The sequence below is a fragment of the Mesocricetus auratus genome, unplaced genomic scaffold, assembly GCF_017639785.1.
Source record: "Mesocricetus auratus isolate SY011 unplaced genomic scaffold, BCM_Maur_2.0 Super-Scaffold_100024, whole genome shotgun sequence".
In the NCBI taxonomy this organism is placed as follows: domain Eukaryota; kingdom Metazoa; phylum Chordata; class Mammalia; order Rodentia; family Cricetidae; genus Mesocricetus; species Mesocricetus auratus.
In genome coordinates this window covers 23,008,993-23,034,821 of record NW_024429205.1, presented here as the reverse complement: position 1 = coordinate 23,034,821, position 25,829 = coordinate 23,008,993, and the positions used below count along the sequence as shown (strand labels likewise).

The 25,829-nt window shown below is 47.8% G+C and overlaps 1 protein-coding gene across 1 annotated transcript; it reads right to left on the bottom strand.

Annotated features, from left to right (window-relative positions):
• Nucleotides 1-24,387, bottom strand: Lbh (LBH regulator of WNT signaling pathway). Its single transcript, XM_040730664.1, has 3 exons — nt 24,113-24,387; nt 21,412-21,514; nt 1-2,599 (listed from the first exon to the last, which is right to left on the bottom strand). The coding sequence occupies exons 1-3, from the start codon at nt 24,136-24,138 to the stop codon at nt 2,411-2,413; spliced, it is 318 nt and encodes a 105-aa protein (XP_040586598.1). The 5' UTR covers nt 24,139-24,387; the 3' UTR covers nt 1-2,410.
• Nucleotides 24,388-25,829: the final 1,442 nt, after the last annotated feature.

The window sequence follows — 25,829 nt, the reverse complement described above, 5'->3', positions numbered from 1 at the left end:
TGGAAAGCATTTTCAAACTTTATTTACAACTGTCACAGTGACAAAAAGTAGTTTGGAAAAAAAAATGCTAGTTTCTCCCTGAGCCTCAAAACAGAACAGACAGAAGTCACAGGAGGTTCATCTCACAACAGGCAATGTCACTGAAATACTAGGATTCTTTTTTTTTCAATACGATCAGTTAGAAATACACACAAATTACAAGAAGAAGAAGAAGAAGAAGAAGAAGAAGAAGAAGAAGAAGAAGAAGAAGAAGAAGAAGAAGAAGAAGAAGAAAGAAGGAAAGAAAAAGAGGAGGCCAGACAGGAGCTCAGACACCTGTCCAAGAGCGGCTGGGTCCCCCCAACAGGCTCAACCGCTGAGGGGCCTGGCATCAGCTGTCAGCCCCTGCCTGCTCAGACTGTACACAGTTGTACAACATGGTCTAGCGACCAGCAAAAGGAAGAAACCACCCCATAAACACACGTATACACAAAGCCGATTTGATACTGGATTTACAAGCACATTTCCATTACACAGCAAGACCAAAACAGATAATTGGGGTAGGTAGGGGTGAGAAGACACCGAAACACGGGGATTTAGAAGGCCAGACACCTGTCCATAAAGGGAGGTGAGGGATGAGAAATGCTGCAGGAGAAGTAGATAGGATGAAGAGATCTCTGTAGCCAAAATAGAGCAGAGCGAGAGCAAGAGGGAGAGGCTCCCCCATCGCGGGGTTGGTTGTAGCCCTCTCCCGCTTCTGCGAGGGAGCCGGAAAAAAGTTATTGCCATCGGTGTGTATCACAGGCAGACGACAGAGGGAAGATGCAGGGGATGGGGGGGTGACCATCGGCATCCTGAAACCAAGCCTTGCTGAATGCCGCGTCAACAGCGCACCCCCCACGCTCTTGCCCCAACGTGCCCCAGAGCCACACTGACTTTGAGGTATTAAATACAGCTAGACACACTAGTCCAAAGGGGGGGGGGTCCAACCTGGACTGACAGAGACATGGGGGGACAAGGTGAGTGCCTCAGCTGGCTGAGGGAAGCCCAAGGAAGGCTTTGAGTCTGCCTTTTGACCAAACTGTCCCGCTCTGAGCTCTGAAAACTGTTCTCTAACCTGCCATCCCAGAAGGGTCTGAGCTTTATCAGAGGCTCAGTCCAGATGTTAACTTCCCCATGCGGCGGCCGCCCTTGCCAGAAACAGGTGAGGTGGGAAAGGAACGAAGGCCGCTGCTCCACAAGGATACCCCAGTGTACCCCAGATCTTCCCTCAGGGGCAACAGGGGAGTAGCAGTGACCCCATAACAACTACCCCACAGGAGATCTGGTGCCGCGTGGGAGCCTCAGCATATCCACGCGGCACCATCCAGATTAGCCAACCAGGAAGCGTGCTCTGTGTTTAGCCCCCACAGAAGTCAGGCTGGGAACACCATTGGAGTGATGCTGCTGAGCAGATGGGTGACGGTCCATAGCAGAGCGGGGAACCGTCCACCCCGACTGCTGTGGCCAAAGGAAAAGGAAGAGCAGGCCTGGGGGAGCTGAGTCTCAGCCCGCTCTGCTCCGTGGGGACTCCGTAAGAACTCTTGGGAGACCCACGGTGGAAGGAGACACTCCATGTTCAGGCTGCAGCCTTGGAATGTCCCACAAGGGCGGAAGTGCTCCGGCTATTCCCCAATGTGTTGGGAGGCAAAAAGGGTCAACAGGGAGAAAAACTCAAAAGTACTATCCCTTACAGCCCTCCAGGTCCCTGGGGGCTCTGAGAGCCTGAAGCAGCTGGTCGCAGAGCCCTCGGGCAGGACAGGTGAACTCTCTCTTTACCGTGCAGCCCTCCGGCTGGCTTTGTAGGCAGTTTCTACGGGCTCTATTTCTCTGCGGGTAGCCAAGATGCTTGAAATGAAAGCAAAGGCTGGCAGCGGTGGTGAGCAACAAGGCTGGGGATAAAAACATGGTTGTCAGACGGCCCAGCAGCCCCAGCAAATGCTGGTAAGCACTTCCTGGCTGTGTTCTCTTCAAAAATGTGGGGTTTGTTTTGTTTTGTAACCCCAAATGTTTTCTTGCTCATTTGCTCACACCCCACCCCTAACCAGACCCCCCCCCTCAACCAGCACATACACATTGCCTCTGGTACTAGAGTTCAGATAGGGATCTTAGAAGCAGCACCCCTTCCCCACACCCCCACCCACAGCCCTGTTCTCAGCAGCTTCCTTTCTCAGCCTTGCAAGTTGTCAGAGGGCTCCATTGTTCAACGTATTAAAAGAAAAAAAAAAAAAAAGACAAGAAAAGAAAACCGACTCGGTGATTTTCAGGTGCAAAACGGAAGCCACAGTTGACATTTTTCAGAATGACTGTGGCTCACTCTCTTCTTCCATCGCCATGGGAAAAACAGTTCAGGTATGCTGGCTGGCATGACCCAGGTGAGCCTGCAGGGACTCTACTGCTCCTTCTTCTCTTTTGCAGTCTCTTCGCAGTTGTCTTGCTCGTCCTCCTGGACCAGGAATTCCTCAGGGGGCCACCGGAGCTCCCCGCTCTCCACCTCCCCCTCTGTGGGCTCCACCACTATGGAGGGCAGGCGGTCCTTCAGCTTGCAGCAGCGGTCAAAGTCTGATGGGTCAGGAAAGATCTGAAAATTTAAAGAGCAAAGCAGACATCTGGTCACATATATACATACATACATACATACATACATACATACATACATATATATCTGAAAAGGGAAACTTGGCGCGCGCACACACACACACACACAGAGAGAGAGAGAGAGAGAGAGAGAGAGAGAGAGAGAGAGAGAGAGAGAGAGAGAGAATGAACAACAGTGGCCATCTTCCAAGGACTATGTTCTGCCTTCTAGACACTGGGTGAAAGAAAGGAGCCAGGGGAGTACGTTCTAGGGAAAAACCGTTCCTTGGCCAGACTTTTCTTCTAACCCTGAAGCTAAATTTTGGGGACCACACCACTGAACAAAAGGGTGGGCTGTAACTCTGCTTATAGTGTTTCATTTCTAGATTAAAGAATAGAAAATCACGTCCTCGCAGTATGCCAGGCCTTGCTTTGGAATAAGCTCTTTATGCCTACAATCCACATAATACAGCAGACACGAAAACATTATGTTCCTGCCAGAATAATTATTGGTGTCTAGAAGAAATAAACAACCGGGCTCTTCATCGTGTTAAACTGACACAGTCAAAAGCAAGTGTTGCTCACATGTGTTAAAAATCCCAGGCTTGGGCAAACTCCTTGTCCAGGCCCTTTTAGCCTGAGATGAGCTAAGACCCGGGCTCAGATGTGCTCGCTCCCACGCTCCTGCAGCGCCTGCCTCTTTGGATCTTATCACAACTGCCAAGGCAAGGCAAGGCAAGGCCTCCAGTCACAAGCTATCAGGGACCAGAATCCACGAGCCTTCCTTTGTTTCGCCTGTGAGCACCTCTGGGTTTCCTGCCGGCTGTACACCTGGAGGACTCGAATCTCCTTCCAGAGTCCCATGGAAGAGGTCCCATTTATTAATGCCCACTGTGGGTTCTGTCCAGTGCCGACCGAACCAAACACCCAGCCAGGCAGTAAAACTAGGAGCCAAGTCTGGCTTCCCTTCGCACACGCTGCCCTGTGACTACAGCTGACCCAATTCTTTGCCCAGTAGCTAAGTACTTAATCCTCTGGGATGCTGGTCCCTTGCCATTCACAGTCCTCAGTCACACACCCAGGAGGAGAGAGGAGCTTTGGTCTGGGAAATCTGGGGCTCACCAGATTACTGACACTTGGCACCTTCGAGGCCATCTCCTCCAGCCTGCCTCTTTGTCTAACAGACAGGAAACCCAGGCCCCTGAGGGGAAAGGAGACTTTACTGAAGGTCACACAGTCTGTTCACGTCAAGCTCAAGTGGATGGAAAGAGAAGTTTGGAGTTTGGAGACGTCCTGGGAAGCTGCTGGCTTCGCTGTACCCAGAGGGCAGAAGAAGTGCGTATCCATACCCAGCTCTGTGGTACTACCGCGGTGTCTGATTTCCCTGCATACACTCAGACCCACTCACAGGCCATGTGCGCTTCTGAGAATCGCGGGCCTCACAAAGCGTCCCGATCCCTGCAGACCAGTGATTATTAACCATTTATCCAATAAAGGCCTATTGCTTGGGATTAAGCCTTAAGCCAACCGCAGGAGCATGCATCATTAAAGACTTAAAAGGGCTCATAAAAAGTATCGTAATAGCAACCAGAAGGAAAACAAACCAGGGAGGGGCTGGACCCAGAAAGTCAGGTAGGCCCGGGGAAGCTGCCCACTGTCTCCTGCCTGTTATGCTGCCCACTCTGATGTTTGCCCTTGGACTCCATGGAGCACGCACATTAACAAGTGCAAGTGGAGAGTGGATCAGCTAAGCTCTGGCGGGGGTGGGGGGCACTTTTGCTCACTTCTATGGAGCTGAGCCCTTCCTGGGGGTGAGGCTATGAGGAACCTTCCAAGCATGAGCTCTGGTGTGTGATACAGGTGCTCCCCAGAGAGTGGAAATCACACTTAAGTTTACAAAGTCTACCAGATGTCTGTCACTTCACTGAGACATCCCTACCACCTTAGGGATAGCAAGAGTCTGGGTCACAAGGCAGAACCAGGATTCAAACTTCACCCTCAACTAGGATACACCAGGGTTCATATTATCACTTTAGTTTCCCAGGTGGGAAACTGACCAAGGGGAACATGACTCAGGTCCCCACTATCCTATTGGCTGATGTAAGCTCCAGCCTGTGAACAAGAATGACTGCCAATAAACAGAAGCCCCATGTTTCCCCAGCCCAGACGCTCATCCTTCTGGACCTGAGACGTAGCTGTGGGAGCTAAAAAAGAAGCCTCTGGACCAACAAACCTGCTTCCTTCCACAGGACAGCTTGTGGCATGACCAGGAGACATAAGAGCCTGATTCTAATGACACTCAAGTCACCGAATAACAGAAAGTACTAGAGTCAGCCCAGGCTAGCAACAGAAGAGCTGATTCTGCTACAAGCTAGAAGGATGATGCTGACAGTGGATGAGGCCATGGCTGAGCAGGACCTCCGTCTTCAAAAGAGCTGTATGAAATAGTGGTCGATTCCTAAAGCCAAAAATTGAAGGCCACATTTCTAGAAATCAGCTGCTCTGGGACTCGGATGCCTACAGGCCTTCAATGAAGTATCCGTTTGAGGTCCCTGGGCTGAGCCGTGAAATCTGGGTCCTTACTACATACACCCTTGACATCCACCTCCATCACACCCTCTCAAGCTCCCAGATCAGTTTCTCCTCCAGAGAAATGAAGTGTCCTGCTCATCATACTCGATGGGTCCAAGAGGGCAAGCATATAAGTGAGGCAATGCTTTGAGGACAGAAGCAAAATTCATCGATCCCCACAGGTCTCCACTCTCCAAGCATGAAGCAATTCTACTAACACAGTCGTGGAAATAATAGCGATCAATGGCTTTCACACCAAGAGCTCCACAGTCAGGTCTTTAAGTCTTTGGGGGAACAATCTGAACATGAGCGGAGGTGGGTCAGCTAATACTGTGGGTCAGCTAATACTGTGACAGTTGTGGTGATACAGCCAATACTGTGGTAGTTGCCAAAGATGTTTGCACTGTGACTGGCTCAAAGCAAGAACCATTAAAAAGGAAAGAAAAAAAACAACAAACTTTTTTGTTTTTCAAGACAGGATTTTTCTGTGTTGCTTTGGAGTCTGTCCTGGGACTCACTCTGTAGACCAGGCTGGCCTTGAACTCACAGATACTGGCCTGCCTCTGCCTCCCCAGTGCTGGGATTAAAGGCGTGTGCCACCACTGCCCAGCTCAGGAAAAAACACTTTTATAAAGCTGTTTTTGTTTTAAAAAAATCACTATAACAATTACTCTAATCTTTCCATCAGATATTGTATTTTATCATCAGGTCAACCAAATTTGTGACTCTGAAAATTATAGCTCTCTCCAAAATTAAGCAACAACAAAACACATCCTGCACCAGAACAGCTTCTTTTGTTTCTTCGGGAAAAGACAGAAATCCTTGCAAAGTGTTTCTGAGCCTCTTGCCAGCACAGTCTTATCTCCGACAGCTGCTTAAGAGCCTGACCCTGAGGAGGTCAGCATTTTTCCACTAAGTCATGGTTTTTAATCATCTAGGCAGCAGAAAAATGAGAGGTTGCACCTACAATTTGATGGGGTGGGGAAGGCAATGGAAAAAAAGAAGAAGAAAGAACTCTCGTTTGATTTGCCAAGCACATGACAGGTATGGTTAGGAGGTAGGCAAACAGTGTGCTGCATGCCGGGCTGCCCGGTAGACCTCGGTAGAGAACAAAGAAATGCCCCTCTTCCAGAAACAAACTGCTTCTGGTTAAACCTTCAAATCCAAAGTGCCCTGTCTTCTCTCTGGGCTGAAAAAACAAACAAGCAAATGACTGGAAATCCTTCTATAGTAAAGGCTCTTCAGAAAGAGATACGGGAGGCTGCTAACATGATCCCCAGCAGGGCAAGTCTAGAAGCATCCAGAAGCCTATCCCTTCCTGCTTCTGCCATTACTGCCCTCCACAGTCAGCTGTCACGTGGGCATGCCCAGGGTGATGGCATGAACAGAACTAATGAGCACCAAGTCCCCGACCACACAGATGAATAGAATCTTGTCAATCACATATGCACCAAGAACATCTTGAGGCCTACATGAGCAGCAGGTCCTGTAGCCCTGGTGACGGTGAATTTCACAGAGGACACCTCTGTAGAGGTACCATTGCCAGATGCCCCTTCATCACAATGGGTCTTGGCACTTTGGGAACTTGAGAAGATTCCATTGAAAGGTGCAGCTTTAGGGTTATACAGGAGGAGGCCTATGTAATGTAGATGCCAGCATACTGCACCTTCTGGCTGTGAAGTCTAGTGTAGTCCAAGAGAGCGCTCTGCTGCAATGAAAATGTTTTCTGTGCCGTCCAGCCCGGTGGCCACTAGTCATGGATGGCTAACTGAGCCCCTGAAAGGTGGCCAGATTTTACATGTGACTTAAATAAACACAAATTTCATGAAAATCCCAACAGCTACTGTACTCAAGCTACATGATCATGGGGACAATGAAAACAGGGTTTTAAGGGAGGTTGGAGCTACTGGACTGGCTGACCAATGCCAGTGACCTCAGAGCTGAGAGCTGTGGGGCTGAGGCCAGGTTTCTAGAACCCATGAACTCATCAGTAGCCTTTCACTTGGGCTGGAGACTTGTTGCTGAGTCAGCTCCCATTTCACGAACAGAGAGGAACTGAGAGACAAAACTAGGCCTCCAAAGGCCCCAAATTTGGAGACCTAGCTATCAGCTGTCTGCCTTTAAGCCAGGTGACCTAAACCCAGCTGCCTCTGGGGTGGGGATAAGAAAGACTTGCCTGGCACCTACCATGGAAAATGTGAGCAAGTCTAGTCTTTGTGGCCCTTCCCTGTCTGTGCACCGCAAGGCCACCACCTCGAAAAACAAGATGGTCTGGCCACAAAGAGGGTGGAGGGCTCAGAGCTGGGAGATGCTAATGGGGAAAGCAGACACCAGCAGGTGGGGTGGATGAAAGGCGCTTAGCTGGACACAAAGGACTAATTACCAGCCATGCAAGTTGAGACACCAGCAGCCCTGGGTACCCTGCTCCTCTTTGCTGGGGAGGAGTGGAGGGCAGAAGAAGCTGGGGGTGGGAAAGAGGGCAGAAGGCCTGGGAGAAAGAGTCAGGCTAACTCCCCAAGGCACTGTGCACAAAACCACACAGTAGCCCTTTACCCTCTCCAGTTGCAGAGAGCAACAAAGAACCAACTCCAAGCCAGCTATGGAAAAGAATCACGATTCTTACAGGTAAATCACAGCTCTGAAGAGTCTGGCTTTTACCTAGCTCTTAACTCTTAATATCTCTGTGACTGTGGCTGGGTCACTTTCATTTCTCTGAGCCCCTTCAATGAAGTAAGAACATGGTTTGTACTCTACAGGGCTACTAAGGGAGGGTGCAGGGTCCTAATGTACAGCTAGCTTATTCCTCTCTCCCCCTCTATAAATTTGGATTTCTACTAATGCTAGTGGTACAGAGTTTGGGAAAGAGTCAAACCCAGGTATGTGTGAACACGCTCTGGAAACTCTTACTGCTAACGCCCTTAGTAAGTAGAGCAAGGGTCCCCCAAGGAGCATTTAAAGCAAGGACCTGGAAAGCCAACAACTGTAGCTTGGGACAGGAGCAAATGAAATACACCTCTGAGTTTGTACACGCAAATCCCAGGCCTGGTTCTTCTGAGAAAGACCTGTGATGTCACTGCCTCTGTCCCAGAGCTGCTATGACATGGATTAGGCCAGTTGGAATGGAAACCACTCTCTTGATCAAACCCTGTTCTCTCCACGGAAGCCTTGGGAAGCCCCTGTCCCTCCTCCCTGGGCCTTCTCTAGGAAGCTTCACCCAGAGAAGGCTGATACCTCCTGAACTCCAGATTCCCAAAGCCTGGGATTATTAGTTTTCCTTGAGAACAACAATGGATTTGCCTTGTGTGTTTATTCCTTCCTAGAAGGGGCTAGGATGCCACAGTGAGCAGACCTTGCTCTGCAGAGGGTGGAATGAATGAGCACTAGTTAACTCAGATGAACCATGTACTCTGCTCTTTGGTCCTTAAACTATATATCAAGGCAGGAACTACAGTCTTTGAATCTGACCTCCTGCTATCTTATCATGTCATCAGCAACCTTAGCATCTTATTGATTTTGCAATGTAGTAAGTGGCTGGGGAAAAACACAAGAATTCCCAGGGGCAGAAGGCCACACAGATGGTTCAGGGAAACCTAAATGCTACCCAGTTTTGTATTGTCCATCTCACCTCTCAATTTTTCTCTGAATCAAGGCTATAGGACATCTAGCTCACCCCGCCCTGTCCTTCCCTGGTGCTTCTAATCCTTCAGGGCACTTGAGCAGACACTTGGCCTTTATAACAACCCTGAACCTCCTTCCTTTGGATCAAAGATGCTTAAGCGCCTAAGCCTTGACTCTGGAAGGAAAAGGAAATCCTTGGGATAAACACCATCTTTCATAAACATCTCTCAGACACACACCCATCCTGCAAGTCAGGGGTTCCAAATTCCGATTAATTAGTACTAATGGCTCCTTGATAGTGCTGAACCCAGAAACAGATGGAGCTTCTGAAATATTAGAGATCTCTGCAAAGTTCTCTGGGGCATAGATGACTTCAAATATCTGTATCTTATCAAATACGTGTATCATCATTATCCCTTGAAAGATGGTCTCCTGCCCAGTCTTCCCAATTCCTTTCCCCATCCTCCTCCGTCAGCACAACACACATGTCCCATGACTATACCGCCTCTCTCAGAAAGTCCAGACTGGCACAGCTGCCATTTCAATCATCCCTCCCTTCTTCACTTTAGAGACAAAAGTCTTGAGTCTTCAACACTGGCATCTTTGTTGGGACCGTGCTTCCTAAACCCTACCCTACAGCTTCCACAGTCTCCCCTCAGTGGAAACACTCTCTCAGATTTCCCAGGGCCTTTGCTAGGTTTCACTCGCGACCACTTATGCCATACATTCCCACATCAGCTTGCCTTGCTCCGGAAGTAAGTCATCTGCTAATGACTTACCATAAAAAGGCTGTCCCCCAACAAAAATGAACTGGTAGCCCCATGACTCCCCTCAGTCACACTCTGTCCTGTCTAGAGAAGTCACGTTCAGATCCTTTCAGGAAGGAAGCACAGATGGGATGAAAATATTTTCAATACAACTCAGATTCCATTTGCTTTTTACACCGTGTTAACACTTACACTAATGATATAAAAAGCCACAGTTACCGAAACTGCTGGCGCCTTCACAAGTACAGCCAGAAATTTGTACTTGTCATCACTTATTATCTCTCACCTCACAGGTTTAAAACAAAGACAAACAATAACATCAATAACAACTCTTAAATCATGTTTCCATATTTGTGGTGGTAAAATGCAAAGTTAAAGTAAAGCATTTCTGCTGCTTACCAAGGTACCTGGGTTATATCCCTAATAAAAGCACTTACATGGTTGAGTTGCCAGCTAAACTAGCCACCTTTTCAATGGACCACCATAGTACTTGGAAAATGACTGAAAACCAAACTATGGTTAATCCAACATGGACAATTTCTCAAAAATGAAAACGTGATCTGTAGGTTCAAGGGAAATGGCTGATGGTATCTATCACCAATGATAAAAAATAGAACTCTCAAGTGTAAATTAAAATTTTGGAAAATTTGTATCAGCCACCATGAGTTTGATAACTTCCTAATACTTGCTAGCTTTCTGATGAGGCCAGTGGTGATATTAACAAATATGCTTTTTTTTTGATATTGCACAATGTGACATTACAATGAATTTAATATTGCATAATGAAATGTGTCATCATCTGGAAGATCTGAATAATTTCCAAATGATCAGTGTAATACACTACAAGACTGAATGTGGGGAAAAGAATCAAGCAAAGTACAAGCCCAACTAATAAATTTTAATGTAAAATCACAAAAAGTTCACTCATAAGGTTTCATCAGAAAAGACATAACATTTAAGAAACTACCACGGGGGGGGGAATGGAGAGATGACTCAGCAGTAAAGAGCACTGACTGCTCTTCCAGAGGACCTGGCTTCAGTTCCCAGCTCCCCCTTGGCAGCCAACAACTGTTTGTAGCTCCATTTCCAGGGCATCCAATACCCATGGCAAAACACCAATGCACATAAAATAAAAATTAATAATAATAATAATAATAATAATAATAATAATAATAATAATAAAAGAAAATATCACTTGCTGTTGAATGTGTAATACTAGCCCTTGGGAGTTGGAGGCAAGGAGGATTTCAAATTCAAGGTCATCTTCTGCTACATAACAAGTCGGAGGCCAGCCTAGGTCACATGAGGTCTTGTCTCAAAACAATGTCAGGGGAGAAGGGGAGGAGAAAGGAAGAGAAGAGAAAAGAAGGGGAGGGAAAATAAATGGAAAGAGAAGAAAAAGAGCCTACCACATTTATGTTTTGGCGATGTACCAAAAACAGCCTAGAAAAGATGTGAAAATCTTTCTCCCATTCCTAACTGCATAATCTGTATAAGCCAGATTTTATTCATTTTCTTCAACCAACACATATTGCAACAAATTTACTCATGGGGAGCACACATGAAAATCTCTCTATCTTCCATTAGATCAGACATAAGAGAGATTTACAAATGTAAAAACAATGCTTTTCTTCTCCCTATGATTTTCTGTTTTGGAAAATACAGTTATTTTATGAAAAACTATTATTTATATCAACATATAATTGCTTCATTGCTATTCTAAATAAACTAATAAGTAAAAATTGAAAAAATCTGCTTTGATTCCTGAAACAATAAATATAAAAACATAGCACACATAAACAAAAGCTCATAAATTATTTTAAGTATAAACTGAAACCCAAAATTTAGAACCATTGACCTAGAGACAAAAAGCATTCTCAGAAAGATGGCCAGGGAAATCAGGACTGAAGACAACATATTCTTTAACATTGGAAAAGAGATGAGTAGAACATCAAAGGTACCTTCAAATATGTCAAAGGCTAATATGAGGACCAGAGAGAAAAGTTTTTCAATCCTATGTGACAATCTAGTACCAGCAGGATTTCATGCCATCATTCATCTGTCCAACAAAATTAGTAGAGATTAATTCTTACTATGGATGAGGCAATTGAGGCCTACAGTGGTAACACAAGCTGCCTGAGGTAGCATAGATAACACAGCTGACAGTAGACAACAGTTATCTCGATGTCCTAAATGCCTCTGAGTTCAGGGCTTCTGAGCTCTGTGTTCCTGGTGCTGCCCAAAGGACCCCTGGGCAACCCAACACCATGTGACTTTACAGGAGATGTCAAGATGACTAGTCCAATCTCAAAAATGCCTCCCACTCAGATGCCACAGTACCACAGCTCTTATTCCGGGAGGTAGGGGTAAGAGGATGTATAGGTATGTACACCTTTTTGTTGACATAATCACTAGAAAGATTTTGAACAACTGTACCTCATTTAGCATGTCCAAGCACTCCTGCTGTATCACAAATGTTAGCAGGATGAATATACTGCTCTTTTAAGTATGCTCACCACTGGGCTCAGCATGGCCACACATGCTCACGCATGCAGCACTCAGGAAGTAAGGAGGGTTGTCAGGAGTTCAAGGCCAGTCCAAGCTGCACACCAAGTTACAGGCCAGTCTGGGCTACATAGTGAGACCTTGTCAGAAAACAAAACAAAAACAAGAAGAGAACAAACAAAAACAACAAAAAGTTCCAATACACGAACAAAAACAAACAAACCAAAAAACAAAGCAAAACTATACTCAATGTATTATGAGAATGAGAGCAATTCCACATCAACCATTTTCTACTAAAACACTCATAAGTAAGCTTCGAAGTCAACCTTATAATATCCTTTTCTCTGCTTGAAACCAGATTTCTACTATATTTCTAAATGGGATTTATTCTTGTTTTGTTTTGTTTTTTTTTAATTTAGACAGTGTTTCATATATGCAACCCAGGCTAGCCCGGAACTCACTGAGCACCCCAGGCTTGCCTCAAATTCATCATCTTTCTGTCACATCCTATGAGAACTATGATTACAGACATGCACCACCACACCTGACTGAATATTTTCTTAATATCCTTTTATATTTTCAAGGTTATAGCTATTGGTTCTTGCATACTGCCCTCCAACAAAAATATCTATTATTTTATTTTTTTGGTTTTACGAGACAGGGTTTCTCTGTTTTGGAGGCTGTCGGTCCAGCCTGGCCTCAAACTCACAGAAATCCGCCTGCCTCTGCCTCCCAAGTGCTGGGATTAAAGGCGTGCGCCACCAACGCCCGGCAAAAGATCTATTATGTATATAATTTGACATTTTAAAAAGTCAGGTGACCTTAAGGCTTTATAAATTCAAATTTTCTGTATTGGCTCAATGTGGCTAAAGTGAGGGTATAGATTTCCTTAGACTCCTCCCTGTTTTCATGTCCCCTGGAGAGTTTCTGGGATCCTCTGGGGCAGCTGCCTTTCTGTCTTAACACTTTGTAAGATGTGAAGTAGTGTCTACATGGGGCATCATCAAGAAGTGATTTGGCATGATCCCCTCTAACACAGAAGTGCTGGGGGAAACAGCCAGGAAGCACCCGGATGCAGCGAATCATATTTCAGGGGTAAATAACAAAGGAATACAGAAATCATAATTGAGCACTAAATGTCTTAGCATTTCTACAAAAGAGGACACTCAACTTTTGAAGAAAACCAATTCCTTCATGGCCAGTTCCAGTGATGGTCTCCTAAAGAACCATGCTGCAAAATCTCCCACTCATGAGAACAGGTGTCTGCCAGCCATGGAGCACCGTCTCATTTTCCCATGGTATCCGTGTAGGTGTCACGCTCCTTTTTTATTCACTTGTTTAATACATACTTGCTTAAAAATCAAACTCTATCAACACAGAAAACTAGTGTGTGCCATTGGCGGAGCCATGGAAGGCACTGACATTTTCATAAACCAACAGGAGTATTGAACCCCACTTGAACACGGACATACATTGCTTATGTACATGAGAAGTCCTACAAACGTGCTGGATAGATGCAAAGCACCTGTTAAATTTAGATCTACTAAGTATTCAGTCAATCCTAACATCCAGAGAAGCAAAGTTTCTTAACCAAGAACTTCCCATGAGGCAAACCCAGGGACCCCCAAATGGTTTCTAACACTAAGGATGCCTTTGGCCAAACTTCATGGGTCTGTAGAATTGCACTGGTCTTTTCAAGGTTACAAGGTGCTTCAAGGTCATTAATAGAGTGTGGTAGTTTGTAATATAATTGGTTCCCATAATCTCATAGAAAGTGGTCCTATAAGAAGGTGTGGCTCTGTTGAAGTAGCCTTGTTGGAGATCTTTAAGGTGCTGTATAATCAAGAGGCTTAATGTTGCTGGATCTCTTTGGACCAGTAGTTTTGGACCAGTAGTTTTATTTCCAGGAACTTACATCAAAGAAGCATTTTAGGGTTGTACAGAGATTTACATAAAATGATGTCCAGAGCAGGATTCATCATAAGAACAAAATACCCCCCAACCTAGACATCCTGCAATAAGAAGTGATACATATAGAGTGATGTACTGTTTTACAAAGAAAACCAAGTGACAAGAGCATAGTCACACTATTAAGTTAAATGGAAAAGGGTTTGCTACGCATTGAAAAATGTGCACAGAAAACTGTTGAAAGTAAACATACCAAATTATTTCAGTGTTAGGAATGTGACCATGTCTTGCCTCTTTGGGCTACTCTACTTTGCTACATTCTATGAAGAATAAATATTATCTTTATAATGATAACACATATACATCCATCCACACTTTTGCTCTTTAACTCAGAAATCCTACTCATAAAACTATTCTAAAAAAATAGTATACATTATTCACTAAGATTTATATTAAAAATTTAATGTAAACTATCTCAGTATAAGAGAAAAAATTGACCTAAAATTTTCAACAATAAGACAACAGTGAAACAAATTATCATCCAACCTCATGACATAACCTTCGCTTTTCCAGGGTATAGTGGTGGATGTCAACTAAGGAGCCTGAGGCAGGAGGACTGTTGAGAATTCTAGGTTAGCCTAGGCTACAAGGCCAACCTAGGTAACTTAGCAAGAACCTATCTCAAAACCAAAAATAAGGAAAAGTGTTGCGATATAGCTCAATGGGAAAGCTATTGTCCAGCAAACACAAAGCCTTAGCTTCAATCCCTCAAGACAGGAAAACAAAGAAAGACAGAACTAGATAGTGTAAACTGTAGTGACACCATGATGCCAGTGACCGGTGTTACTTAAGACTTAAGACCAGGCCGGGCGTTGGTGGCGCACGCCTTTAATCCCAGCACTCGGGAGGCAGAGGCAGGCAGATCTCTGTGAGTTCGAGGCCAGCCTGGTCTACAAAGTGAGTTCCAGGACAGCCTCCAAAACAGTACAGAGAAACCCTGTCTCGAAAAACCAAAAAAAAAAAAAGACTTAAGACCAGCACGAAGTGCACATTCTGATGGCAGGAAGTGCACGGGAGAGTAGGGTGAAAGACGCAGGAGTGTTAAAAGCGATGAGCTATGCCAGGCTAATGTGGGAAAATTAGAAAAAAAAATTAAAGAAGAAAATGAACATTCCCTAGGAGTCACCCAGTTTTGAAAAGCATGAAAATAACAAAAAGCAGACTTCATCCGTGAAAACAGGAAGTGACTGACAAGAGGGAAGGAAGGACTTTCCTATAACTACAACACTCTAACTGGAAAACTGAAGCCCGCGGCTGTGCTAAGGTAACATTTGCTCTCTCAGCTGTACGGTAGCACGGGACACTGTAAGCACTGACAGCTGCACCGTCCCCTGGGACGGTCCCCCGCAAGAATCTTACAGTCTTCAGGGTACAGGCCGAAGATGAATTCAAGTCCTGAGGAACCAAACACCTCTACAACCAAGTCTGTGATGCTTTCCTGGGCTGGCCACTTCACATAAAAGATCTACAGTCTCTTTCCCCCTTGAGCTCCAATAAAATCCCCAGCCAAGACACTGGCAGTCAACAGTTTTAGCTAAATGGTTGGAGGCTTCTACTAGGAAGCCTAACCTGAAAACAAAACAAAACAAAACAAAAAAACAAAACAAAACCCAAACAAATACCAAATCAAACCAAACCAACCCTAGTGCAAGGTAATAAATGAAGACAAGAGGTGGACCTCTCCCCCGAGGCTCACAACACGACCTCTATGACACTTTGGGCAAACTGGGCAGAGACAGACACTGAGGTGGGTTTGTGCAGCCACTGGGCCAGCGGCAAGCCAAGGACAAACTGCCGGATACAGGATTTGACTGCTTGACACAGATCCTTGCTGGGCGGGAAGGGCAGATGGCCAGCAAGAGGCAGCACTGTCTAACCAGGCTGTAAAGGAAGGAAGCCCCCACGAGCTACAGCCCCATGTGAATGAAGTCCTGTCTTCATACCCTCTAAGGATTATTTCAGACTCAGGCCTGAAAGATCATCTCAGGACATTCGCCAGACACCCAGGAATAGCTCTTGGCTTCAGTCACAAGATTCACCATCCAAATGTGTCCCTTCTCTTCACAGTACAGTACAATCCTCCTTTCTATCCAGCGTAAGAGACTGGGCTGACTGGGAAAAAATGCTGATCTTGTTAAAACCTTTCACCGTGGGATTGCCAAGGTACGGAGATAGTCTCAGCCCAGGAAAGGGAAAGAGGAAGGGCCCAATCCATCATTCGGTACTCATTAAGCATCTATTTGTAGGACACTGGGAACAAAGAGCACTCTGAGACATAGGCCCTGGCTCTGTAGCATGATGAACACATGGCCACTGGAAGAGGGAGGGTCAGACCCAACACAGGCCTTTTGAGAGAAACTGTATGAATCCAGTGTGCGGCCGGCTGGCTGGCTGGCTGTGAAAAAAAAAAGCCTGCTCTCTCTATGGCCAGGCACAAACACACTGTTGTGTCCATGGGGGTAGGGAAGACAAAGTCTCCCATGGGAACAATCCCAGCCATCCGCAGGCCCTAATCCAGGGACTTTCCACAACAGTGAACATGACCTTTGTGTCAGCTTCTAAGACAAAAAGGAAGGTTCTGGACTAGCCTACCAAGAAGACTTGCAGTGCTAAGATGTGTGTTGGGTTAGAAAGAGCCAGCGTCGCTCAGATGAGACAACTCAGGCTTCTAAGTCCAATGGACAGACTGTTGTGCATCTCCTCTGGGAGAGAGGTGGGAGGAGAAAGAGAAATTGCCATGATCCCAGCCATGCGTCCTGTCTATGGATGACAATCTTCTGCCACAGGCGTTCGGCGTTTTAGCTTTATGTCTCTCTGGGGACAACTGAGGCTTTTTAAAAGTGTGCTGTTTGTGAAGGATGATTTCCTGGTGACCGTGGAACCTGCAGAATACTATCCTGCACGTAATCTTTGAGTGCTGCAGTCCTCGCTCCAGGGCAGAGCCACACTAAGATTCCTGGCTGCAAGAAGCAAACACCTAAGGAGTGACAAGAAAGGTTAACCCACCACTGTCCCTCTCTTTACCCTGGGAGATGATGGGGAAGATGCAGGAAGCCCTTAGCTCTACAGATCAAAAGCAAGGCATGAGTGTGGGGGAGGAGGGAGGGACTCAGGAGCAGCGGGGTGTGTGAAGAAAGCGCTCCCTCTGGTTTCCAGTATGGCCTTCTGGAAAGGAGAGCCAAAGTGCCTGCCTGAGATGATGTCAAAGGCAGGCATGCAAGGCCAAAAGTAATAGCAGGTGGGATACTGCAACAACCAAAGAAAGAAGAGCGTCGGGAGGGCTGTATGCTCAGCTGGCCAAGGGCGCATCTAGAATGTACGCGACTCTGGGTTTGCTCTCCAGCGCCACAATAGCAGACATGGTGACACAGTTCATGAGAGGGTCTGAAGCTCGAGGTCACCCTCCCCTACACAGAGAGTTCTGGGCCAGCCTGAGCTAGGGACCTTGTCTATCAACAAATAATATAAAAACGAAAGGAGTCAAGGGAAAGATAAAGGTATCAAACCTTGGACCAGAAGCTGAGGTTTAAATCTTAAGGCACCCTAAACTGTGCATAGATTTGAACATGGTGAGAAAAATAGTACAGTCTATGTACACTGTGCCAGGAGAAGTAGGGGGCAAGGTTAGCATGCCAGGGCTCCTTGGGGTCCATCAGTAGAAGAACTCACAGGTAACTCATCAGGACGCTTCCCCGTACAGAGCGCAGGTCAATTTGAGAGGAAATCCCCAGGGAAAGCCATATCCTTCCATATCACATTCTTGCGGCCGTGGGTCCATAGAAGGAGCAGGCTCCACCAGGCATCCAGTGATTGGTCTACACTGGGTGGCACACATTCCTGTCCCATAGGCTGGTGGCTGACTGGGAAACCCGTAGACGCAGCATGGGGATGGAGCTACAGCCCTCAAGGACATAAACATCCTGACGGAGACCCTCCTACACGGCTCTGCGAGCTTGCTGCTGCCCACAGCTTGAGCTAAATGCACTAGGCTTTCTAGTAATCGTTTGCTCACCCACCCCGTGGGGTGTGATCATTCCTGCCAAATAAATGTGCCACGTGGGTTTCACTTATTTCAATGACTCTCCAGATGGATCTGAAGGGAAAACACGGCATTGGCTCCAGATTTTTACACATGCTCACAAAACGGCATGAACTCTTGAGGCTGAGGATGTAGCTCGGTGCTGGTACAGTCCTTGCCTGGCACTCAGGAGGCCCTGGGTTTGACCCCAGCACTGCACAAACTGGGCATTGTAGCCTGGGCCTCTAATCCCAGCACTCAAGAGTTGGAAGCAAGAGGATTATGGTTTTAAAGCCACCTTTGGCTACTCTGGGGAATCCATGAGACTGTCTCAAAATACAAGGCAATAAAGTATTATTGGTATGAATTTCTAGACAATAATAAAAGGCTAACCCAGATCCTTCAAAGGATAAAAAGGATATGCATTCAGAGCTTGGATAGGTGAGGGCTTGGCCTATACCTTCAGAGGCCGCCACAGATGTAAAGGTGACTTGTTTCCAAACCAGGAGCCCTTTCCCTTAATACCAGCTCTGTAAGCATGTAAGCACTTGAGTGAGGAAAGGACAATGGGAAAAGGATACAGACCTGATAACAAGGCACCATTACCTTCCCCTGCCATTAAAGACCTGGCATTGGGAAGGTAATGCAGGGCCCACATCCTGAAAACCTAGCACAGCATCACTGGGTAGTTTAAAATTCAACCCCAAGCATAGGCATTGAAAGAATGGCCATATACAATACAGGGAACTCAGGAAAACTTAATTCAGTGTGGGTCTGGAAGGTAGGGGAATGACTTGCAAGTCCATTGGATCACTTATATGATGACCTTGTTTCAAGGTCAAATTACAAGCCTGAGCCTCTGTTTCATCTGCCAAGTTAGGATTGATGTCTCCTGCCCTTACTCAGTTCCTTGGAAAAGCAGGTCTCAGTGAAAGCCTCATACTATTATTATCCTCAGGAGTAAAGCCAAGAACAGAGCACTGAGTTCCCACCCTTAGCTCCAAGCAGATCCCAAGCATGCAGGGCGACAGGCTTTAGCCAAGAGCCAGGCCCAGCCACGTCCCAGGGCGTTGGTGGGAAAGCTTTTAATTTGATGGCACCAGCTTTGTGGGGGTCCAGAGAGTACCCATCAGTTGCCAAACCAGCTCACAGTGGAGCCCCATACTTGGCATACACAGGCTGCCAAGGGGCATCTGAAGCTCCGTGAAACTACATGTGTGAGTGGGGGTTGCCCCCCAAGGCTCTCCTTCAGCCCTTGCTGATCCCCTGTCTCATGACATCTCAGACTCTATAAGATGGCATCACCAGTGCCCGCACATAGATTGACCAGGGCTGGGTATGTTTCAGAAGTATGCATGCATGCTGCTTCCCACAAGCCCCAGGCCCTGGATGCTGTAACCAGGACATCAGATGAAATGCAGAAAATGCCTGGTAAATGCTGCTTGGCTAAACACTGTAACTTTCCCTTTTCTCTGCACTGGACAGCCAAGAGCCTTTTTTGAAATCATCTATGACAAGATGTGCTTTGAAGTTCCAAGTAAGATATTTGAACACTGGGCAGAAGTCCCCACCCAGGGAACAGAGGCTGATTTTCTGGGGGCTGTGGGAACTGAGCCATAAGAAAGGTCTTTAAGGGTCTTTTTCTCAGGTGTCCAGACACTAGAAGAACCCAGAAATGAGTTTGTTTGTCTCCAGCCACTGCAGCCGCAATTCAGTCCTCTTTACCTAGCATGGCAGTCCCCTCCTCCATGTCACCTACAGTAAGGCTCCTATCTATTAGAATGTACTCACAGAGGTGTAGGGCTAAGACTGCCTGACTACTAAGGAAGTGTTTAAAGGAGAATAACACCACACAAACACACACAAGCACACACAGACACACACACAGACACACACACACACACACACACACACACACGTACTGACAATTGCAGCTGGATGGAAAGATTCTGCAGTGGAAATCTACAACCCGGAACTGAAATATGCCCTCACCTGTAACCAAGATATTTAGTCTGACTCACGGGCTTAGAAACTGGTATCCAAAATCACCCAGCAGGTGAACCTGGGGACTTCCATACTTCCCACCTGGTCATGGAGCCCTCCCTTGCCTTCCTTAGTCCCTCTCCAGGAAAAGAAAGAACAGCCTTAAAAAACTATTTTCCCTTAGGTCCCTCACCCCTGGGATCCTTATTTGCAGCCAACAAGTGAGGCCTGACGTGTTGACATACAACAAAGGGCCTCCTGAACCTCCCCAGCACGTCTGGTATCTGAAGCCATGTTCCCAGCCTTCCCTTTTATCTTGGCTTCTCTTTGATTACTCTCCTCCCATCACATGGCACCCATCCCAGCTTTTCTATTTGCTTCATTCTCTACGAAAGAAGTGTCCCTGAAGCAGCTCTAAGGCATAAGCAGCCCGAGTAAGTCTACACTCAAGCAGAACTAGCCCAGTGTGAAGACACGATTACGTCAGAAAATCAAAACCATCAGAAGCAGAGATCCAAGTCACCAAATAGGGCTGGGCTAGGGCCTCAGTGTAAAAGGTGGGTGGGTGTTCCTTTGGGAGCTCCAGCAGGAAATGGACAAAGTAACATGTACAAATTGTTTACGCTCGTGCCCAGGCTGGCAGCTGTACATAATACCTGAGCCTCAAAATATTCCCTTACAGATACCTCTCTCCTCCAAAACTGGCAATCTAGGGACTCTCAGATGATCCAAAACTAGTTGTCCCTCCGGGAGGTAACCAAAATGCTCTGTTGCTGGCTGAGGTGATATCACTTTCCCATGACGTTGAGGTTTCCCCTTAAATAGCACCGTCCAAGAGTAAGAAAGGAGGCCCCCACTCTCTTTTTTTGCTGTCCTATGAATTTCTCTCCACTAGACAGGATGATCCCTATGCTACACTCTCGTATCAGCATCCCTAAGAAAGCATTCTCTTCAGCTGTGTATGTGTAGTTTTAACGTGAACGTTGACTCAGCCAGTCAGCCATCACTCTGAAAAGACAGGTGGCGATTCCCCTATCAGACCACTCTTCCCCATCAGCTGTGTTTTTATCGCATAAGGCCTGGCTGGGAAGAGAGTTCTGCTGATACTGGGAGAATCAGGATGGCTAAGCAGTGATGTCAGTGAACCCAGGTGTCCCAGGCACTGTAACTGCCCGAAACCCACCCTCTTCATCATAATCCTACAGGATTCATTTTACAAATGAAGAAACTAGGGCTCACTGGCAGTCAAGGACTTTCTCAAGGAGACATGGCTCTTACAGGTGACACCGGGATCCCCAAACACTTACAGGTGATATTGGGATTCCCCAAACCATGCTTACTTCCAGTCCCAGAGAAAAGTACAGGCCCTAAGAAGTTTGAACACACCTGATAGGAAAGGCCATCCTTCCGGGGGCTGAGGCCAATCTCCTCCATGGATGGGGTGCTCATCATCACCTCAGTCATCTCAGCAGATCTCAGGTAGTCAGGGCTGCGAAGAGAGTCAGGCCAGAAGTCAGCATATAGACACAGGCACGTATGTAGCAACTTTGTGGCCCTGAGATCAGGGATGGGCTAAAGATAGGATGAGAGATACTCAAACAGCTCACAGCAAAACAAGCTCACCTGAGGAAGCAACCTTCAAACCCACAGCTCTGTGGCTTGCTCATCCCCAGAGACAGACAAAGCCCCCTCTCTGCAACTTCTCCACCCACCACCAAACCCTACACAAAGCAACCTTGGATTTTCTATTAAATTAGAAACAACACACACACACACACACACACACACACACACACACACACACACACACACACACACAGGATAGGTAGTTGAGTGTGTGTGTTTCCATGAAACTAACACAGCTAGGTCTCTCCTCACTCTTCCACTAAGAATGAAAATAATCTTGCCCATGAATTTCCAATGGGAACTGCACAGCAGAATTACATAACAATAACAGGCCAGCCTCGGGTTAGACATGGAGCCTTCTTCTCAGTCTCTGTCTGGTGCCCCTTTAGGCAAATGCCCCACCCCAAGGAGCCAGCTTTTCCCCAAACTTCCCATCTGCTATCCTACCCACTTCTGTAGCCCTAGCAGCAGCTGCTACTAGCTCCCAGCATGAAAAACATCCCCTGGATTAAAAGCCTGAAGGATAGATACAATGATTCTGATTGCAAGGAAATTTCCAGAGGGGCCAAGCTGGCCCACCAATAGCTTACATGTGAAAGTATTTTGCACTCTCTAAGCAAGGTACAAACAGTCCATTATCCTTGCCCAGCCCCTGGGCACACACAGAGTTCAGTGTGCACAGTGACAAATATACACATGCCAAATCCAGGGGCTCATGATACGCACCCAGTGTTTTCACTATCATGTCTGAGCACGTGGTTTTAAAAAGGGAGCAGGCAAGGCAGGGGCAGGCTTTAGAGAGACTACATCTATGAAAACAGGAAGACAAGAATATTCTTTTTTTTTATGTACATGATAGAGTAGAAATGGTATTTGGCCCTGGCAATAAAAGCATTCAGTTCTGAGAGCCCTTACCACTTAAGAGCTGTGTGATCTTTTACAGAATATAGAACCTTTCTGAGCTGCAAGAGCCCTGTTCCTTACCAAGATGCTAACAACACATAGTTAATGTCTGGAGGGGAAAATGTTGCAGACATCATAGAAAGTGCTAAAGAACAAAATAATCGAAAGCCTTAATGGGTGAGTGGGGGACTAACATCCCTGAGGGCTCTAAGCATCTACCTTATTGAATTTTGAACGGGAGTGGGGGTGGGGTGGGGGTGGGGAGCAAAACCTCCACCACCCTTCAAAGCCTCACCCATAAGATACCTGACTTGTCAGCACATGAAGGGGTACTCCAACTCCAAGTGTAGGGGAATTTTACTTTCTTTTGAAACTCAGTGGTCTCTCTAATCAAAGACAAACTGGGGGGGGAGGTGCGAAGACACTAAGAGAGGATGACTGACTTGGAGGCAAGTTTAGGTTTAGAAAGATAGACTTTCACAGTTTCCTCCCGGGTCTGGAAATGATGCCTCCAAACCCCAAAGAAGGGAGTCGGGAGAGTATCCACAGGGCCGCGACCAGGCTTTTAGTGGCTTTCTGTTCTTTCTTGGAACTGTGGCGCGGGCCCAAAAAGTTAAAACGAGAAACATGAACTTTCAGAGTTCCTGGGCTAAGCAGAACAGCGCCATGGCAAGGGCCCACTTTCCCTGGGTTCAGAGCTTGCCTTGGACCTTGCACCGGCTCTCCGAGGCCAGCACCTGCGCGCTCCAGGACCACGGGGCACTCATCTCCCTGTAGCGCCCCCCCTCTACCCCACAGCAGGAAGGAAGAAGCAGCTGGCGCGCACGTCCCAGCAGCTAGGGCCCTCCTGGGATCTGATGCCCACAACCGAATTCTCCCCGGCTGGAAGCAAACCTCTGTAGCCCCCCACCCAGCTGTGACCGGCTTCTTCCAATCTGGCACTGGGGAACCTCTCCTCCCCGACCCGGGCCCTCCACAAAGGCGCTTTGGATTTTAGGGGCCACGGAGAGCAGGGGTTGAGAAGGTGCAGCGTGCACCCTGCTGCTTGTGGCTTGTGTGTGCGAAGAGCGTCTCCCCCCACCCCCAAGCTCTGCATCCCGGGCGGCTGCACAAGCTCAGCCCCGCTGCAGCCGTCTTCGACGCCGAGACTTGCGTGCAAACAAAAAGGAAAAGGGGAGGGGCCCGGCGAGCCGGAGCCCCCTGCACCAGGCAGGACTCATCTCCTGCCGCCCTCTGCGGACAGGGTTTCCTTAGGGGGCTTCAGGCGGGGACCCAGGCTCTCCCCCACCCATCGCCACCATATCCACACCCTCTGGCCGCCACTTAAGTGAAGGTTCCGAGTTCACTTCCTTTGTCTGGATGCTCTCAGCACCACCTCCCCCAACCCCCAGCTTTGCAACCTTGACGTCGACTCCTGCAGGGGCTGAGGCGGCGGGTTAGCCAACCCTGGGTGTCCGTGCCACTCTGGCCTCGCACCCGGAGCCGGCACTAGGAGGCTGCCGGGCCCCCGCAGCCACCCGGGTTAAACCGGCGTCCACTGCAGGCTCAGGATACTCACCAGTGAATGGGGAAATATACAGACATGAAGTCCTAGGGGAGGCTGACCCACGCCCTTGTGATTTAAAAAACAAAACAAAAACAAAAAATAACACCAAAACGGTCACTGCGTCCCGAGTGAGGATGACGGGCACAGAAAGCAGCGGGCAAACCGAGAGCGGGTACTGGGCGATCTCCCGTCCGCCTTCCCGAGACAGCCCGGCTGCCAGCGGCGTCGGCAGTGCAGACCAAGCTCCCCGCTCTCCACCGAGCTCCGGGTCCCACAAAGAGCCCGGGAAGCCGCATTTATAGGAGCGGGGGCGGGGCTTGTCCGAGAGCGGCTCCGCCTCCCCTCGCCCACTCTTAGAATAACGTCACCAAAATCATGAATGGCTTCAACGCTCGCACCTCCGGCGGGGCGGCGGCGGGGACCAGCCTGGCACTGCACCCCGCCTGAGCTGGTTCGCGGCAGCTGCGAGTCCGACCCCCTCCCCACGGCTCACACGCGCGCGTTCCCGAGCTGGAGTTCAATGTCAACGCGGCTTCCTGTCCGCAGATCCGCAGTGTCCGCAGCCCCCTCCCCGCGCACACCCCGGGACTCTAAAGATTGCAGGGATGGGTGGGCGTGAGGAAGGCGTTGAGGCCCACTCGGGACGTGTCAGCTCGCCGGGAGAGGGCACCATTCCTCCACCCGAGCGACTGGCGCCGCGTCTCTCCGTGACTCCCGCATCTCAGGACCCTCTTCACTGGTCATCCATGCAAACTAGGCCTCTCTTGGGGATCATAGCCCGCGGCGCCCGGGGCGAGATCAGGAAAAAGAAAAAGATGGGAAAGAAGATTTCAGAGACGCGGGGCTGGGGGCATGTTGGCTCCTCGAAAAGTCTTCAGTCCTGGGGTCCTTGGAGGGTTCTGTTTGTGGGAAAAAGGATGTGGTGTCTTACTAGGGTTTTTCCACTGCGCGGGAGCTCTCTCTCTCTCTCTCTCTCTCTCTCTCTCTCTCTCTCTCTCTCTCTCTCTCTCTCTCTCTCTCTCTCTCTCTCTCTCTCTACACACACACACACACACACAGTCGCCCACGCACGCATACACCGTTTGCGTTGGGAGTAGGGGGTGAGGGGTGGGCAGCGTGCAAGCAGATCCCGCTAGCCTTAGTTCCCAGAGCCGTTCTGACAGCAAACACAAAGATGTCCAGGAGACTGAGTCCTACACTGCCCAGGAATTGCAGATCCAGGTCTGTCCTAGAGATTAAACTGCTGTGCGGCCCCAGAGCTGGGAAGACAGGACTGCCCCTCTGTGGCCTCTGTTTCAATTACTCCTGTAAAACAGCTTCATAACCTTGACCCATGCGCATAAAGGGGCTGGAGAAAGAGCTGTGGTGGAAAACTAAGCACAATTAAAAGAGAGTTGAAGTAAGTCTGAACCGTGAAAGAAAAGTGGAACCTCACTGGTCCTCCAAAAGACTGCTGGGCCATGAGGATGACGGAAAAAAGGGACTTCATAATTTTCAGCATCTACTCTGCCCCTGAATTAATCCAAACATAAAATAAATCTGTAAGAACAATTTTGCAATAAGTGCTTTTTTTCCCCAACCACATATTCAACCGGAGTAAAAGCTGGGCTTCCTAAAGAAGCAGTATTTTTCATAAGCTCTGTAACAAGAAAAATGCAGGGGGCTGGCCCTACTCCTTGAGATAAACCTAGAGCTGTTCTTGCTATAGGACCTGTGGGTGGGGTCTGGT